An 18,966-nucleotide genomic window follows, 5' to 3' on the forward strand; every position below is an offset into this window, starting at 1 on the left:
CCGTGCCGGCAGGCGGCACCAGTCGGCCGCCGGGGCCGGGCTCGGGCCGCCGCCCGCCGCCGGCTGGTACAGCGTCGCCTGGCCGCGCAGTGACGTCACGACCAGCACGTTTCGGGCTGTCGGTGGACGCCGAGCGTCCGACTTGGCACCGCCGGTTGAGACGCCGAACTAACGGTACATTCGGACGGGCGGGCGCACGCGCGATCACCCAAGCACGCAAGCGCGCACGGTCGCGGCCGCGCGAGTAGTGTTGGCAGACGTACACGCAGAGACTGGGATGCGCACACTCGCTCAGTCACCGCGTCGACGTGATGGCGAGTAGTGAAGTCACGCGTCTCCGCTACACTAGGAACACTCACCTGCAGAGCGTACGAGGGGAGGGCGGCGGCGGCGGCGGCGGTGGCCGGGCCGTGGCGGGCGGGCAGCAGCTGCGGCGAGCCGTTCTCCGGGGGACCGAACACGGCCGGGCCGCACCACTGCAGCCGACGGCCGCGCCTGTCAGCCGCCGGCAGCGGAGCGCCACTGCCGCTCGCAACCGGGCAGTGCCAGCAGGAAAACGCAGCTGGCGGGGGCCTACTTTGGCAGTATGGCAGTTTGTCATGGGCGTAGTTTCACAGAATGGGTGGGGAGCGCTGAACGATGAAAAATTATGTGTACCACCTCCAAATACGTTAACAAACGTGTTTTTTCCAGATTTGGTCCACTGACTTCTCGAAGATGGGGAGGGGGGGGGAGGGGGGCGGCTAGAACCACAAGTTCGGGGAGGAAACTCAACCCTTCCCAAGTGAACAGGAAACTACATCCCTAAGTCGTTTAGTTTCATGCATCTCGTGTCATCGGCGTGTGCACCGTCCTGGCCGTAGTGCTTTCCTTGTGGAGTCACGCTGCAAACTTAAGAGGAAGTGTTCCACATTTGAAGATATTGAATCGGTTATCAGATATGATGAAAATATCACTTATATCTGTTGGTGTGCTTTTAAGTGGAAAAGACTGCTCCGGACAATACAATATCTTTATTTAGTATATAGGCTCCTCAATGCGTTGTTTGATTGTGCCATCGCACCATGCATAGCATTGACCGAGAGCCAGTTGACAGCCATTATGTCTGGAAATTGCGCCCACGAACGCCATACATGAATAGCCTGACAATGCTACTTTTCTTGGTCGCGATCCGCGCGTGGATAATGGAATGGCAGGGTTTGGATGACGTTATTATGACGTAATGCGGCCTAAGGTTACCTTGAAATGCTGTACCACGATTACCCTCCAACATTTTTGCGACCTTTAGGCTCACGAACCAGAGGGTTTTAGGTCTTACAAAGGGCATGGCCGTGAGCTGCATCGAAAGGTATTTAATATAGCTATTTCAGTTCAAAACCCCAATGAAATGTGGAATACTTCCTATAAGCCTTCGGCCATCAGTTGTGTTCATTACGACGTACAATTTCCAGCAAAGGACACCTTTAGCCCTTCAGATGCCTGCAATCCTGTTAACACGCGCCCGGGTGGCCACCTAGACAACCTTCGCTCGAGTGGGGGAGGGTCAATTTGACCCCCCCCCCCTCCCTGTCAATTCCCCTGAGATCTCGGGAACTAAGAAAGCTAGACACCAAATTTACCGGGTGTCTTGACCTGTACGTTAACTCACTCAAGTCAAAGTTTCAGGCTCCTAGGGCATGACCTTCGGGTCAAAAAAGGTCAAACAAGGTAAAGTTTCAGGTTGGTCTCGAAAAATGCCCCCAGAACGTAGATAACCGTTAATAAGCAAAAGGTCACATTCTCGTCTAAGGTCAGTGACCTTTTTTGACCTTTTGAAGGTCAAGACGACAAAAATCACACAAGATTGCTTTGCGTTTTGCATTTGACTAAGCGACAAAGATTACGCTAGGCAGTATGTTCCTAAAACAAAATGTTGACCTGGGTCATTCTAGGTCAATGTCTTATTTTGACCTCTAAGAAGTCAATGGAAGATGTATAATGCGGTTCCTGCCATCAGTTAACTCAAAACGAGCGCCAGAAACGATTTCATACAGCAAGCCCTAGAGTAGTAAAACAGATTGGTTTTGACCTTGGTGTGACCTTCATACCTGACCTTAGTTCAATTCAATTTTCTCATCAACTGTTGTGTTGCCTAAGAAAGCATCTCAGAGATGTATGGCCTCGTCTAACACTCCGTTGTTGGATCAGGGTGAAGAATTCCCTAGAAATTTCCGTCGCTGAAACCGTGGCCTGACTTTGACCTGCCATACGTCAGCGACCTTACAAGGGACATCTAAATTTTTAATGCAAAACGATCTGTTAGTCGATTGTTTACAGCTATGAAAAAATTGGCACGGCTACGCCGCGCCGTTCGGAAATCATTCTGGAGAAACCTTCGGAGGCGGGGGTCAATGTGACCTCCACCCCACCCGAGCGCGTGTTAAAGTTGCGTGCCGCAGAGGTTAGCACAACGCAGCCTTCAAACCAGGGCAACGACCTGACTTGGGCGAGGCGTTCGTCTGTTCCAGACGCTCGCGAGGACATTTTCTCGCCACTGACGCCTCGCTGAGTGCGAGTGTACGCTCTGTCACGCTGGCCAAGTGTGAGACCTCCCCCCCCCCCCCCGTCCACACTTGACCTCCTGACAATCTTCCCACGGCGGTGCGCGTGCCGTGCGCCCACAACGGTGGCTTTAGCCGGCACTACAGCCCTCTAAGATAGAAGTTGCCCTGTCACGCGTGAACGGCTCCACTTGCTGGCGACCATTCCGGCGTGACATGCTAGAAAGTTGACCTGCTTTTTCGTGCACGGACGCGGAGGCCAGTCAGCAGATTAGCATCAAAGCAGTGATGTGCTCTGGATTTGCTGTTTGGCTTCCGCGCGCCGCTACGGATGGTGACCGAAGTTTCCCCAGCATGCGCCGGCACCCATGTTCGGGTGGCTTTGGGTTACCGGCACTAATTCTTCCGTTCGTATTCAAGCGCAATTTAACAGGTATGTGGAGGCGATACAAACATTTCATCTGTTTCTACGTGAATCGCAACATCGCAGTGACCCGCTTATCGATAAATTAGCCGGCCGATGCGTTAGACGAAACGCTTGGAAAGAGCGTAGCATAGTTTGGTGCATGCTAAATCCATGCTTCTCCGGCAGTACATTGACACACCAAAATCAATAGGCAAGATGGGGACCGCAAAATTAAGGACCACTAGATATCAACCCTCAAAAACTTACTACGCAAAATGTTGACACCATAAAATACTGACACGGAAAATATCGACGTCCAATATATTGGTTCCATAGCTGAATACCAATGAGCACGGATAATTCCAAAAAAGTTTGTTCCAGGGCATGAAATACAATGAAAACTTGACCGTTAAACCATCGCATAAATGCGAAAGTTTGTTTTGTTTTGTGGCTTATACCAAGTGAATTGCATTGAGAAAGCCACAGGTCTCCAGAAAGCATCAGAGTATTTTCTGCCGTCCAAATCTAACCAAACGTCTGAGAATCGAACGAGTGGTCAGGTAAGTCAGCTGCCGGTAAGACCTACAGCCGGGTCCAGAAGGGCCCACCTGACACACACGGTCGGCCTCGTAGGTCATCGGCCGGTAAGACGTACAAGCGGGTCGGGGCGGGCTCACCTGATACGCAGCCGTTTCGCAGCAGGCGGCGACCCTGCAGCGGGACCCTGACTCGTGTGAGTAGACCGGCTGCGGCCGCGGCAGCCGGCCGCCGGAGAAGACGGGGCTTTGCAACAGGGCCCCGGGTGCCGAGGCCGCTACCGACGCCGTCGTAAAGAACGCGTCACACGATGCGTCAAGCTGGCGTGTCACGTGGCATGTGACACTGACACGTGACGCGAGGGCAGCTCCATCCGGGGCCACCGTTCATTTCCGTGAGCCCTGGCTCTACTCGTAGTTGTTGGCGGCAGGCCTCAGCCGGCGGCCCCGTCTCTGGCCAGGCTGGCCGGCCCCAGCACCATCAGAGGGGGTCGCCACAGGCGACGGCAGGGCTGCACGGCGCGACATTGTCTCTCGCGGCTGACACGGGTGCTGGTGTGCACGGGTACAGCATGGCAATCACGGCCAGTATGTACTACTGAAAGAGGGTTAGCCCTGTATGATATGTACGTAGCCTTCTCTTATTTTTTGGAGTACTCAGGCAGAAAGACAGGTGGGACAGTAGTTTTGGAGTACTCAGGCAGAAAGGCAGAAAGACATTGTAAAGATAAAGAACAAGCGGGGGAGAGATGCAGTATAATCACACATCAGATGTCCATCGCCGGCGCCATGTGCCGGTGCCGGTGCCGCCCGGTGCTGACCTGCGATCGGCAGCGTCCTATCGCAGGGCGCTCCGGTGTTCTGGGCCCAGACGCCGGCCGGCCGGCAGCAGCCGCCGGCGTGCCGGTGCGAGGCGGCCAGCAGCAGGCCGGAGCGCACTGCGGGAGAGCCGCCTGCCGCTCCGGTCACCGCCGCGCGGGCTGACGCGCGGCTCTGGCAGCGCTCCTGGCGCCGTCACAGCCGCTGCCACTGATCTCATCCAACTCTGGGTCACAGTGCGAGGTGCGAACAGTCGGCTGACTCGTACTCGATGCAGGTCTACCGCCATCGTGGTCACCAGGCATTACCTGTAGCCGTGAACAATAGCTGCAGCACGGTCTAAGCCATGCTCCCAGTGTTCAGCCGGTATGCTTAACTCTGGCAGTGTGCCGAATCCATTCGTGCTCGGAAAACTGGCAACAGTTCGACAGGCTGCCAATGTTTTAAAAGTTCTAAACATCACCCTGCTGGAATATTTAAACAATATGGAACGAGTGTTTGTTTCTATTACACCGCTTTTCAGTCGTGTTGTTAGCGCTTTTGTAACGCGTGTATATCTTGGCATGGCAACATGATAGCTGAGTTGACAATACGCTGGTGCAAAGCTGGCAGTATTCTAGCTGCTAGGCTTTAACACAAAGTCCATTTGATGGAGTTGAATTGCTATCAACCTTTGGTAATAGAAAAGAAGGCAGTTTTGCAAGTCAGCCTGGCTGCCTAAGTGAGCTGTCTTTGGTGCGACATTATAGGACTAGACATATATTATAAGGCTAGAAATACAGCGTCTATTTCAAATGGTAAAGATTGGCAAACTACGATTTGCAAATTGAAAAGTCAGCAATTTTAGATAGGCAATGTCTCCGACTCTAAACTGGCCAGGCATAAGGCACGCATTAAATCGAAATATTGCTCGGCACGGAACGGCTTCCGATGAGGATGTATCGCTGTCAAACTGACCCACCTGCTGTCCAATGCTGGGACTCGAGCCGGTTATCTGCGCACCAGTGCGCAGCGTCGGTCACGTGACCACCGCCGCTGACAGGGCCTTGTGCCAGTGGGTTGCCGTGACCAGCAGGGTAGAGCACCACGTGATTGGCCAGGCTCACGGGCCCGCGCAGCGCGTGCTCGCCATAGTCAAGCGAGGCGTGCGTGAGGGGGTCGTACTGGGCCGGCTGGCCGTGGACGAGGCCGTCCCCCTGCATGGACTGACCGATGGCGAGACCTTCTCCTTGAGTGACGCCATACATGAAGCTGTCTCCATGGACGGCTTGGCCACACGCACTATCTTCGTAAGCGGCCTGGCCGTGCGCGACGTCTCCGTGGATGACGAGACCTTGAGGGAAGCTTCCGTGGAAGGTCGGGCCCTGCGCGGCGTTCGCGTGGAAGGGCTGGCCGTGCGCGGGGCTCAGCGGGCCGCCGTACATGCCGTCGTGCCGTGCGCTCGCGGCCTGAGGCGGCGCCGGCCCCGCGCGCCCGCCGTGCGCCCGCGGCGCCGCCGCCCGCACCTGGAGCGGCGCCGCGGCCGGCGGGTCGGTCAGGTCGGCGCCGCCTGCCGGCGGCGGTCCGGCGCCGGAGGTTTCTGACCGGCTCACGGGCGCTGACAGTCGTCGCTGGGTCTGGCGGCAGCATTCAACATAGCGGCGTTCGTCACTGTGCGCTGGTCGGCTGTGGTCTACACGACAGCTGCCTTCCCACCGCGTAATTTGACGCATGTCCCAGAGGTTGGCGCCATGGGGCGACAGCTCAGTCTCGTTCTCATGGTTCATTATGCAAAACATGACACGATTGGCGCACAGATACGCACACGTTGCTGGCTTTCCACGCAGCCGTAGCTAAAGAATATTGCACTCATTAAGCAGCAGTTCTTAGCAGAATAACAATGAATATTCTGAGACGGCAAGTTCAGTGAACTTAAAAAATATGAAAACTAAGGCATACCCACTGCTGAAGTTCTATTACCCCTGGTTCATAGGCTTGCTATCTGCAGTGGATTTGGGCGCTTTTAAAAACGGTTTGATGACGCTGAGGTACAATACAAAATAAAGGCGCAATGGGCACGCAAATGCGTACACGTCAGACCTTACACGCAAACTTGATGAGATGCTTACCAGTGGTATAGTTTCCCAGTCAGCTGGGGGAGGGACGGGGTCTCCAGGCTCACCAACTTCGAATCCAGCCCCCACCCGCTCTTAGTTTTGGGAAGTATGTGGGCCAAATCCCGGAGGAAATGGTTTGCGTTTTAGGTAGGCGTTATTTGTTTGCAGTTTATTCCGCTGAACTGCTTTTGCGAACCTGCGCCCCGAGTCCTTGCACTCATCAAGCATCGATTTTGAGTACGACGTTCTACCGTCATTATGTTTGTGCATTTGCAGAATGTAAACATTATCACATACCCGTTGTCGGTGTGCTGTAACCCTGGTTGATGGGAGCTCAATTTTCAGTGGATTTGTACGGGTTTCAAGACGGTTTATCTTCCGAGTACTAATTCCAACGAAACTCATGTATTACAGGCAAAGGAATGTTTTAAAAATTATGACTGGTAGGGTCGGGGTAAACCAAGTAAGTTTTCCTGGGAGGCCAGCGCGACGACCAGATTGCGGGGGTGGTGATAAAGTACTTTGTTCCCTCTTTATTCACATAGCACCTTCTGGAGATAAGGAAATGTCCTGGCTACTGTGCTAGATTTACACGTATTACTGTTTTCTACTGGTGCACAATTTTACTAAACGACTCATCTGCCGTGTAGCTCACTCTTGAGCTACACGGCAACACTGCAAGAGCTACACTCCCGAGACCACCTAGCTAGAGCTACACTGCCGAGACTGCCTAGCTTCCTAACACTAGTTATCGTTTTCAACGTTTTTTCTCCTAGGGAAGCCAAGTTACAATAGTCACAAAATTACGAAAATAGCGGTTAGGCATTTTGTTTAATTGCCAGAATATCTGCCTCCACACTTAACAGATCAAAACATGGCGTGGGCATAGGCTGTTCAGAACTTTGAATTCTAGTCCATGGCTATAATGTACCAAAGTTTTCACATGCCTGGATTTCACCAACTGCTGTTAAAAGATAACTTTTTGCCACGGCATTTTAGACAGAAACCAATTCTGAAGCTTCAAATCATGCCTGCCAAAAGCAGTGTGGCAAAAACCATGATACTGGGTTTTGTTCTGTAAAAAAGAAGTGGCGGAATAAAGGACCTTCTTTCGGATGTTCCTTGTCTGAGCCCACCTTGATGACCACCGCCTGGGACCGGATGTCCACCATATGACTGACCGCGAACTGACCGCATGACAGCTTGTCTGTGTGTTTGTGAATCAACATCAGTACTTATTGGCGTTTCAACCTTATTCCATTCCTTGGACGTAGCCGGCTTGATCCGCTTTTGTACGTTAGAGGACGGTAAGCACTTTTCTCAAATAAGTTGCATGCTTCTGTAATGTCTTCGGAGTCTAGGGTAACCCGGCATTTTAGGAAAAAGAACGTGTTTTACATATTGCCGGCTTCCCTGCATCGTCCCTCAAATCACCAGCATTACGCTGTCTAACTGAAATTTTAGTCGTTATTTGAAATATCCACCCGGCTTCAAGCACCTTTTGTAATCGCCATTATTTACATTATTTGCCTGACGAATGTATGCAGTTTTTAGGCAGTTCAAGAAACGCTCTAAATAAGACTGACTAACCATGCGTGGTACGTTTGTCCCACGTTTTGTGAGTTGTCATCTCATGTTTGATTTTCGATTAAATGACGCCGCTTCTCAGTGAGGTTTCACTTTACATGGGGAAAAACTAAAGAACAGAAAGACTAGAATCTACATAGAACGTATGGGACTGTCATGTCATGGCTCATATTCAATTAAATGATGGAAACTGTCCATTGAACTTTCGCCTTATAGGACGGAACTACTTGCGCGAAGTGCCCAGGCATTGACCATGAGGCTCTCAGTCATAGCGAGCTTGTGATTCGGTGGTCGATCATTGTGGAATATATTACTCGCGCTGGACTTTACACTAATTGTTATATGTATATATATATATATATATATATATATATATATATATATATATATATATATATATATATATATATAACAGTAACATAGGTTTACGCTGGGCCCAGGCGATTGGTGGGGGTGGCGGTGACGGCTGTTTTTGTGGCTGACTGACGCGGCCGAGGTCGCGGTGCCTGCGATGACATGGCCGGGGGTGATCCCTCTGCTGATATCGGGCGTCGGGCAGCGTCTGGCGCCGCCGCCGTCTGCGCGTATTCTCCGCGACCGCATGGCGCGGTCCGGTGGAGTAGGCCCGAGGCTGGTCCATCCGCGTTCTAAGCCTCGCCACCTGCTGTTTGCGACGGCCCGCCTGTGCACCGCGCCGGATGTCGTGCACATCCGCTCTGGTGGCATCGAGGTCGTGGTCGCGCTGAGCGCAGGGATGTCGTCCGCTTCCGGCGCCGCCGACCGACGGCCCGGCGGGTCGGGCGCTGTGCCGGCCGACCTCCCCAGTGCCTGGGCGTGCCGGATGACGGCCCACGCCCGGGCGCCTGCGTGCCCCTGCCGCCACCACGCCCGGGCACCTGCCTGCCCCTGCCGCCACCACGCCCGGGTGCCTGCCTATCCCTGCCGCCAGCCGTGACCCACACTCACCGCAGCGCACTGCTGTGTAGTCATTAACGCTCTGTCCCGTTGTGTGATTTTTTGTGTATGTCATGAAGATAGTGAGGGGAAATGAGGACGACAACGGCCACGACAAAGACGGCCTTTAAGAGGCGATGCATACGTGATAGAAGCCCAGGAACGACACGGAGTCTTAAAACTACCATAAGAAGACAGAGTTATTCTCTCGTTCTCCTGCTGATAAAACCATCCGTTTCGACCCACCTCCGGCAACAGCCCGTTGGCTGAGAACGACTCCAGCAGTTGGGCCACCTCCATCAGCTTGGCCCTGGTCTCCGTGCTGGGTCGGCCGTCTCCGCCGCAGCGGGTGCCCCCTTCAGCCATGCCGCTCGCGGTCGCGCGCGCTACATCAGTCACTCCTGCAGCGGACAGTCAGCGTGACGGCACTGGTGGTGGCGGCAGCGTCACCCACGGCGGCGCGCGTTCCCATCGTAAGCCGTCCGCCAGCTGCTATCCTAACAGCACACATTCTACGTTTAGTTGACATGCTCCCGAGTACGTCATTTTTATTGCATCATGGAATGTTTTCATGACGTTCAGACGCTGCCAAGCCATGTGAAATTGCCACCCTAGCAATTTCACAGTCAAATCTGGCAATCCTAGTCAAATCCGGCATTTCAACACGCCGAGGGGTGGCAGGAGCGGTGTTCAAAGTATCCGCTGATTCAAAAATCGCTACGTGCTGGTGTTTTGGCTTTGTTTCGTGGTCGTCTTGCAAATTCATTCTTGAGTTCCAAAATTTAACTTGCATTCACATACCTGGTTATGACACAACATGTTTTTCAACATTCCGTTCCCTATAATAACTAGCAACCATGTTCAGGTATTATATTATGCAGCAGAAAACATGATTCGTGATTGGAGCTTGCGCGGCTTGCTCAACATTGATTGGAGACCAACTGACGTCCACTGCATTTGGAACCCACGTTTGTTAACGCTAGATCTGAACGGTTTGACCACAGATGTATTGGCCTCTAGCACTGCGTGGCCTATGGGGTGGCAGGATTTAAATGGCGTTCCTTTTTTTAAAGATTTGATCCGAACCCTTTGAACGGATGGATTTCCGGGATCAGAGCTCACGCTAAGCAGTGCTTGTTGTGTGAGCCCTGACCCCTACCATCCGATCGCGCAATTCCAGGCAACGGCAGAATTTGGTGGCGAAAGCTTAACGTGCCGCAATGCTCGGCACGGTCCGTCCTGCCCTCTGACATCAACTGACCTTTAGCGGGACCGCTGCCACCGGCCGCAGGCCATACCTGTCAAGGGCAAATAGCGAACTTACATCACACCTTTGGTGTGATGTAAGCCTTGAAATAGTTTGCACGAAATAGTCTGCACATATCTGCAGGCCTTTAGCTCAGAAATTGGAGGGCTTTAGGTTCAAAGAACGGCAAGAATGGTGAACTGCACCGAATGATTCTCAAAAGGCTGTTTCGGTTCAAATTCCCAGACAAATGTAGAACTTTCTCTTATCCTGCTCGTTTAAAAGATAATTTCGTTCTTGAACATAAGCAATTTATTGATCAAGCACACCAAAAAACACACTTCTTGAAACATGGGATAGAAACACTCAACGAACATGCCGGCACGCATGTCTTAGGCTATGCGGCTTGCTGAGATGGGACCGCGAGCACCGATTTTCGTAACATTCGCAGTTCGCACGACTTTTGGATCTCCGTTTTACAGCTGTTGCTTTTGTGACAACAGATCGATTTTTTCAAATTGGAAATTTTGTGACACGCCGATTTTTGGGACACTTCTCGACTGGACAGCTGATCCATCCTTGGACTTTCGATTGGACTTTGGACGAGAACTTCCAGAAAACAACACCTCTGCTCGGGACGGTGCGAAACAACCCAGGGTGAGACAAAAATCGAAGACCTGTTGAGCCGCGGTGCGGTTTGAAGCTGGTTGTCATAAGCCCTTTATATCAGGGGCGTCAATCTTTATAAAGTAGTGGAGGCGGGGGGGGGGGGGGGGTGAACCGAAGGCCCGATAACCTTCCCCCCATTTTTCTCCCCACCGGATTTAGGCCATAATCTTTGTGTAATTTATAAGTCTTTAATTCAAGCAGTATAGAAGTAATGCAGGATTGGATCCAGGGCGCTGGCACTGGACGCACGCGTCCCTTCTGATCGGCACGCGAAGGCGCCCCTTTAGACGCCACCTTAGAGCGCCGATGGCGCTCTTCTGTGGCGGTCATGGGAGGCGGCACGCAAGTTGGCTGTGGGGGCGGGGGCGGGGTTATCCATTAAGGACTTCGGTCGTCCCCATATTCCAGAGCCTTTCACTTTAACCTCACAAACCATTGCGTGTCTTATGGCGCTAGGTATGTGAAGTTTATTGCATTGTTTATTTGCTCAGCTGTTACGATTTGTATCTTGTGGTGAGAATAACGATGGGTTTTTGTTATAAGAGTGGTGCAAGACGCAAATACGCAGCAAAATAAAAAAAGACAGTCTTTGTGTTATGAGCATCCTTTACACACGAGCTTTGTAATATTCCAGCGAAAGGCATTGGGGGGGGGGGGGGGGGGTAAGCCAATATTAGTGCGGGCAGGCCCAACTCAACATTGGGGGAGGAGGAGGCAGGGACCTCACAAAAGAAAACAAATCGACACCCGCGTTTTACACACATCGCCCGTACCGGACTCGGCGACCGGACTGGCTGGCGACGGCCTCGCTGTCTTCTCGCGGCGCACCAGCTCGCGCGCCTGCTTCCGCATGCGCGCTTCCTTCGGGCTGTACACGTACGCTGAAAAGACAGCGGTCGGCCCTTAGTGCGCGTGTCAGGGAGGTTGGGGGAGCCTGACGATATGTACCGCCGGGTGCGGGTCAGCGATGCCACCTGGTCTTGACGGCGCGCCTTCAGCGTGTCATCTCGAACTTCGCGGGCGCATCCGTGACCACGGCTCAAATACTGCTGAAACATTGAGCAACGAAGCGTGCTCGGCATGTAATTGTTTGCTGTAACGGGATTGCATTGGTGGAAAGCATTTATGCTACCATTCTTTTCGATGATGTGTGGGATAAACAAATGTGTGGCAGTAAGAGCTTTTGCTGACGCTGAGTGGTTGTCTATAACGCTACTCCGTCATGCAATGTCGAAAACCTAATGCTGCTGTTTCAAATTCGTGCTAGAAGCGAAGTGACTGATTATTCCGTTCCCATCTACATCAAGTACATTTCAAGGTGCAGATCACAAACCTGCCACTCGAAACTTTGTGCAAGGTCAAGTCCGAGAAACGTGCGCATCAAAAGACTTAATTGGGCTGAAACCACGCCCAAGACGCTGTGGCGTCACCAACCACCAGCGATCTGACGCCGCGCGACGGAGTTTTACACGCCAACAGGGTTTTCTATCTTTCGACACGTAACTTCAAGTACATACTCCGCTCCGCTGCTCTGACTCGTCAATTTATCCTGAATCCTTACAACACCCCTGACTCTTGGGACGATCATCAGCAATGGGCCGGCTCAAGTGCTGTATTCCCAATAACCGGCCAACTCTTGTGCTGTGTCACATGCATGCCAATTCAATCAGTAGAGGTCGCCCGATCCGGTGGCACTAAAACAAAATTATGCTTACTGAGATTTTGTCTACTTCTGAGCATGCTTAGAAAATTAGATCGGTCGGATCTATTTTTTTGTATCATAGACGTTTTCTTCTTCTTCGCATTTAGTTAACAGGTAATTTTTAGCGATCGTATTTAATAAAATATTCGTCAAAGACCAAAAATAAACAGTGAGGCGATATACACAAGCACGCCTACATTTTACATAGCAGTTTACTAAATGGTTGTGAGAAAGGTGTGCAGAAATTGATAGTGAAATGTTCAACTGATTTTGCAACAAAACGTAACTGTTTTGATTTGAGATAAAAAGCAAGGGTTCGAAATGCATGAAAAACTTAATGACGTTTCCATATCCCTCATCCTGCGAGCACCGAATCGGACCTCGCGAGCGCAGGGTCCGCGGCGAGTACCCCAGAGTCCCCTTCCCTTGCGTCGTCTGAGGCTGTCTGAGGCGGCGAGCAGAGTGAGAGGAAGGGTTTGTGATGATTGGTTTGCTTTTAAGTGTTAAAGGGAATTTTCAACATTTGAAGGTACGAAAGGAAGCATCATATATGATGAAATAAGCTCACTTACAACTATTAATACACTTTCAAGTGCAAAATACTATTCTAGACAGCAAAAATGCCTTATCTGGTAAATATATCGTTCAAAAGGTCATTGATTGATTGTGCCATGAACAATTTGCACGGCGTTAGACGAGCTGCCAAACTGGCAGTGCGAAATTGCACCCTAGCAATCACTTGTAGTACCTCAGTCTCTCGAGTGATATCCGTGACGGTGTTGGAGATGTTTGCTGAACACAACATTGTCATGTGCTTGTGTTTTAGCCCGTTCTGGTGGCGCGCTTGTATACTTGTCCCTGAGCTTAAGCTAGCTACTTGTGTTCAAATACTTGGTTATGGTGCTATTCCAATTATTCGATTACAGGCCTGATTTTCGTATCAAATAGTACCCATGGTCAACTCCCTTTGTAACGCAACACAAAACGTGATTGGTGTTCGAAGCGTGCGCTGAGTGCATAACATCTGACTGAGAGACAATTTAGTCCGTTGTAACTGGAGACCATGCTCACACCGGGCATGAGCGACTCGACAATTTTGTTTGTCTTGGCCTTGAACGCTGCATAGCCAATGGGGTAGCAGCATTGGAGTGGCGTTTCTGTCGCGTCATGCATGCCGGAAAGACTTTGGAATGGTCTGCACGAGGCAGTCTGCACATTTCGCGGGCGAATAGCTCAGAAATTAGGGGGTTCTAAGTCTTAAGAAGGGCAGGACTGTAAACTGCACGATATGATGTTCAGAATGGTTATTTCAGTTCAAACCCTCTACAAGTAGGGAACACTCCCTCTTAACACTGTTCTAGAGAACATAATTCCACCATTTCGAAAATATGTTGCTGAACATGCCATCGTTTTATTGCATCATGCAACTTTCTTATGACGTCGAATCGCTGTCGGATTGACCACGTCAGAACTCCCGTTGCAGCAGAGGGGCTGACTCACTTGTAGTAGTAAAATTTGCTGAGAGATGGTACATGTTACTGGAGTGTGTTTGCGACACGAAATGTCGTTATGAGCTTGTGTTTTGGCCCCTTCTCGCGGTGTTCTTGCATATTGGTCCGTGCTTTTATATTACTTGCATTCACATGCTCGGATACGACGCCGCTGTAAATTATTCGATTCCCAGTCTTATTTCTATCATAACTCGTACCCTTTTCCGGCTTTCTGTATATTATCGCACAAAACGTGACTCATGTCCGAATTATCTGTCACTTCTATCCTGTCTCTCACTTCATCCTGCATCCTCGCGACACCCCGTCCATCCATGGCGGGCTGCATGCGCCAGTCACGAGTAGGCCGTGGAGCCCTCGTGGGGTGCTCGTCCGCGCGCTACTCACACACCTCACATAGCGGTCCCGGTGCGCGCTCAGTTCCAGCTGTTGGGTCCCCAGATGCATGCAAATCTGCCGCTATCCATATGATCATTACCTGCCAAAGAGCTCTAATCCATGATTTTAGCACTAAAAATTTGCCGTGGAATTACGGCGAAAATTTAACCTGCTTGGCCCTGCTCGTCCTGCAGGCCATCAGTGATCCCCTGACTTATGCCGCACCCGCCTCTGCTGGCCGCAGTTCATGCCAACAAGCCAAAACAATAAACGAATAAAGCGACTCGAACCCTCCCTACCACCAGCAGCCGAATCCGAGTGCAGGCGCTCCAAATAATTGACCTATTGTAACTGACTGAGAAAATGAAGGTAAATATCACTTGCTCTTTTTTAGGGTACGATTTGGGAAAAACATTGGCACCTCCGGAATAACAAAGCGACACAGTTGTTGGGAAGAAGAATAAACTATGCCACAATCAGATGACCCAAGTTTTTTGTAAGATTACGTGAGACTGCCATGTGGAAAGGGTGATCAGACCACCACAAATATATTTGAATACATTGTGTTTATCTAACCTAGAATTTGGACCTGGCATTAAAATCTTTCACTAGCAAGACCAGTCATGTATTTTGGTTGGCTGCAGCCAAATATTCAGATACACACCAAGTCTCAGACCCAAGGGTACGCCAGTTTTGTTTATCGATGCGTTTATTTAGGCCGTGTGTTTCCGTCCAAGGCCTCGCAAAATCGGTCCAATATGCTCAAATTTCAGCGTAACGTCACAATCGTCATTCCCAAATGAAAGTCAGATACAACCACCAACTTAAGCCCGGGTAACATGGTTTTGCTATGCTTTGCTGCTCTTGTTTTGCAATATTAATTACATATTTAACAATACGTTGTTTCGTTAATCCGGAGGTGTCGATGTTTCTTCCTGAAATGCTAAATTTGCCCGCGCCGGAACGCCTGCATTCAGATTCGCCTACTGGTGGCGGTGAGGGCTCGAGTCGCTTCATGCGCCCATTATTTGCCACTGGCTAGCATGCACTGCGGCCAGCAGCAGCGGGTGCGGCAAAAGACAGGTGACGTCAGAAGATTCTGCCCTCAGGGTAGGACGTGCGGGCCAAGCAATGCGACACGTTAAGCTTTGGCCGTAAAGTTCTCCTGTTGACCCGGGGTTTCACGATGGGATGGCGGTTTCAGGGCTCACGCAACAAGCACCACTTAGCGGGGAGGTAATCCCAGAAATGCGTCTTACAAAAGTGTTAGGGTTAAATGTTCAAAAAACAGGCAACAAAAGAAAACTGCCGCTGCGATTCCTTATTTTCTCTTCCGTACATTCTGCCGAATAAGGCGAAACATGGCGACGTATGCTTGCCACCCTTTTTTCTGACATGTGACAGAGCCGAGTGCAAAGCAACCGCTTTAGCTCACTTCAATTTCGGTCGAGCTTCACTACCAAATCGTCAAAATCCACCCTTCCATACCTCCATCACTGCACCCCTCTGATCTGTATGCTGCCGAGAGTTCGCTCCCGCATCAGGAGTGTTTCGCACAGCAGTTTTGTGCTACGTTACACTTCCAAAGGTTCCAAAATCGACCTCTGAGAAGTGAGGCGCACTGTAGCGCGAAGGGTCTTTATTTCGGCTGTAGCTGTACATATATGATATCTCGCAGACCTCATGCATGACGAAATGTGCGGCTCTGTGCATCCAGCTCCCAACTGAAGTGGCCGAACTAAACCCACATGGTTACTGGCATGAATACTCACACATGGGTACCTCAACTCACATGGATACATGCGCTTGTGTTCCGCCGCTGCGTCCTTGGCCATTTGGTAATAGACGCTCTTGTAGTCTTGGCCCATGGCCTTCCACATGCAGCCCAGCCGTACGGATATAGCCTGGTTATTCTCGTTGGGGAAGGCGCGGGCCAGCAGCTTTCTGTTGGGGCAAGCATGCTTGTCACATGACACCGTTCAGCCCACAGTAACGGTGTCAGCAGACGCGGCCAACACATGATGCGGGTCACACTGACGGGCGTGGCACAGGTAGAACACAGCGCGGACACACTCAGTGGGACAAAGAGCCCGATAAGTGACCTTTAAGCAAAAGTCTACCTACCTCGAAATATTTTGTGTTTGTGACTTACAACATCTCGGCCGTTGCTATGTGCGGTCGTGTCACCATTTACCTCCATGGGGTGACTTAACGTCATATGAGGTTCTCACATTATCTGCCACGACAATGACCGCGAATGACCCCGACGTTACGAATCTGCATGAGCATTGCTGATATTCGCATGATGTAAAAAGTCTAAGAGCGTCATCGGAGCCGATTTTTTAACGCTTGACGTGATAGGAACTAAGTTTGAGCGAACCGTTGGCATCATAGCGTCAATATCGATGCATGACTGATGGCAGTTATTATTTTTTATTGTATAGTGGTCGCAGGGTGCGAAGTTAAGTCAACTTCAGCATTGCATTGGACAAGTCCATCACTTCGGATGACCTCACCAATGGCCAGGGTCTCAAATGACGGTTCCCAAGCGAAAACGTACTCTTGTGCGTTAATAACTGCGAAGAAGCAGTATGGTAAAGCTGATACTAAAAGGAATGCAAGCAGTAACAATGTGATGCATTGTTACTGCTTAAAGTATCTACTCGATAGTTTGTTGAAGGGAGTGTTCCACACTTGTATGGGGGCTTAAGCTGAAATGGTTATCTTGAAGAGCATTCGGTGCAGTTGACAGCCCTGCACTTCTTTAGATCCAAACCCCGCTAATTTCTGAGCTACACGCCCGCTAGAATACGCAGACTTTTTCGGGAAACTATGCCAAGGTCACCCGGACATCCACCACGCAATAATAACGCCACTCAAATCTTGCCATTCTATTGGCCATGAAGCAAGGCTAACAATTATATTCGCTGAGTCGTTCACATTTGGCGTTCGAGAGCATGATTTCCATGTACAACGGCCGTCAGTTGACTCTCGATGTTGTGCAAGGAACGATAAGGTAATCAAACAGTGACGTACTGAGGGACACATTAAATAAACAGATAAATGGGTTGTCTAGAGCAGTCTTTTCCACTCAAAGGTGTAGCGATAGTTATAACTGAGCTTACGTCATATCTGATCTTGCCTCAACATCTTCAGGTGTGAACATTCCCTTCATCGTCTTACCCAGAGCCGTACCATACTGGTACTTTCACAAAATATGCACCTAACTGAGCGTACAAAGGTTGAATCAAAAAAACGTCTTCGATAACAATTTAGATCGTTAGAATGCCGGCTTGTAACGCTGTGACGGAGAAAGGACATAAACGACCTCCATCACATACATCTCGACAATATTTCAATACTCCCAGCTACAAAACTTAAAATGTCCTAGAAAACGGCCAGAACTTCGCCAACCGTTGCAAAAAAAAACTTTCGATTCGGTGCTTGTCCTATTATCAAAATGACAATCCGGGCTAGACATCGTGGATAACAATAACACGCGTAACACACTGCACGACCTGAGCAACGCGGGCAATAACAGCACACCCCAAATAATTGAGTTCCGAGTGCCGTTATAGTAAGCTTAAAGTGCCGTTACAGTTAGTTTATAGTGTCGTGATAATAAGTTTATGGTGGCGTCATGGTAGATTTATAGTACCGTTATAGCTGGATTATAGTGCCGCCATAGCTAGTTTATAGTGTCATAATAGTTAATTTATAGTGCTGTCATAGTTGGTTTATAGTGCCTGCATAGTAATAGTTTTATATAACATGCATGCGTGTCGATTCGATGCTTGTTTTGCAATCGAAATTACGATCCGGACGACGATGAGTAACACGGCACGGGCAGCTCGTAAGACACGTAACGCATTGTACGACCCGGGTAACACGAGCATCAATAGCAGCACGCCCCAAGTGATTGAGTTCTGCGGGCCGTCATTTGGGTACCATGTGGCTTGGGGCATTCTGAGAAGCGTGAGTCTTGCAGCGAACGTGGCCTCTAGGCTGGCATAGTTTGGTTAAGTAATGAATATCTCATACGACTTTTAAGAGCTTATAATGGGGCGGCTTACCCCCTACACGATTGGTCAACAAAAATTCGTGAAATATTATTACAACACTAGACGAAGAAACAGCACAGCACTTCTCTCGTTAGAATCTCGACAGTAGGCGACCTCAGTTGAACCCGGGCGCGCAAGAGCTCACCTGTGCTCGTTGGCAAACACCATGAAGGCGTTGGGAGGGCGCCTGATCTTGGAGGTGGCGAGCTGGGCGGGCGGCTCGGCGGCCCGCTGGTGGCCGGGCACCGCACCTAGGTCCGGTGCGACGGCGTGCGCGCAGCCCGGGCTCTCGCTGCCGGCCAGCCGCGCCGCGGATGCCGCCGCCGCGCCGCCGCGCAGCGCGCACAGCGTGCCGGCCGCACAAGGCACCAGTTGGGCTGCAATGGCGCGTCACGCCCACACAGGATGACAGCGAGGCTATACGCATGGTATGATATGTGTGGTATGACAACTTGGTTTTTATC

General features: G+C 50.7%; 1 protein-coding gene across 1 annotated transcript; it reads right to left on the reverse strand.

Annotated features, from left to right (window-relative positions):
• Positions 1-95: 95 nt before the first annotated feature.
• LOC119100489 (transcription factor SOX-1) lies at positions 96-18,753 on the reverse strand. Its single transcript, XM_037223580.1, has 10 exons — positions 18,648-18,753; positions 16,234-16,385; positions 11,627-11,734; positions 9,185-9,339; positions 5,855-5,917; positions 5,263-5,749; positions 4,304-4,420; positions 3,624-3,760; positions 420-476; positions 96-116 (listed from the first exon to the last, which is right to left on the reverse strand). The coding sequence occupies exons 1-10, from the start codon at positions 18,668-18,670 to the stop codon at positions 96-98; spliced, it is 1,320 nt and encodes a 439-aa protein (XP_037079475.1). The 5' UTR covers positions 18,671-18,753.
• Between the last annotated feature and the right edge of the window lie 213 nt (positions 18,754-18,966).

The sequence above is a fragment of the Pollicipes pollicipes genome, unplaced genomic scaffold (assembly GCF_011947565.3).
Source record: "Pollicipes pollicipes isolate AB1234 unplaced genomic scaffold, Ppol_2.1 Scaffold_4881;HRSCAF=5763_pilon_pilon_pilon, whole genome shotgun sequence".
Taxonomy (NCBI): domain Eukaryota; kingdom Metazoa; phylum Arthropoda; class Thecostraca; order Pollicipedomorpha; family Pollicipedidae; genus Pollicipes; species Pollicipes pollicipes.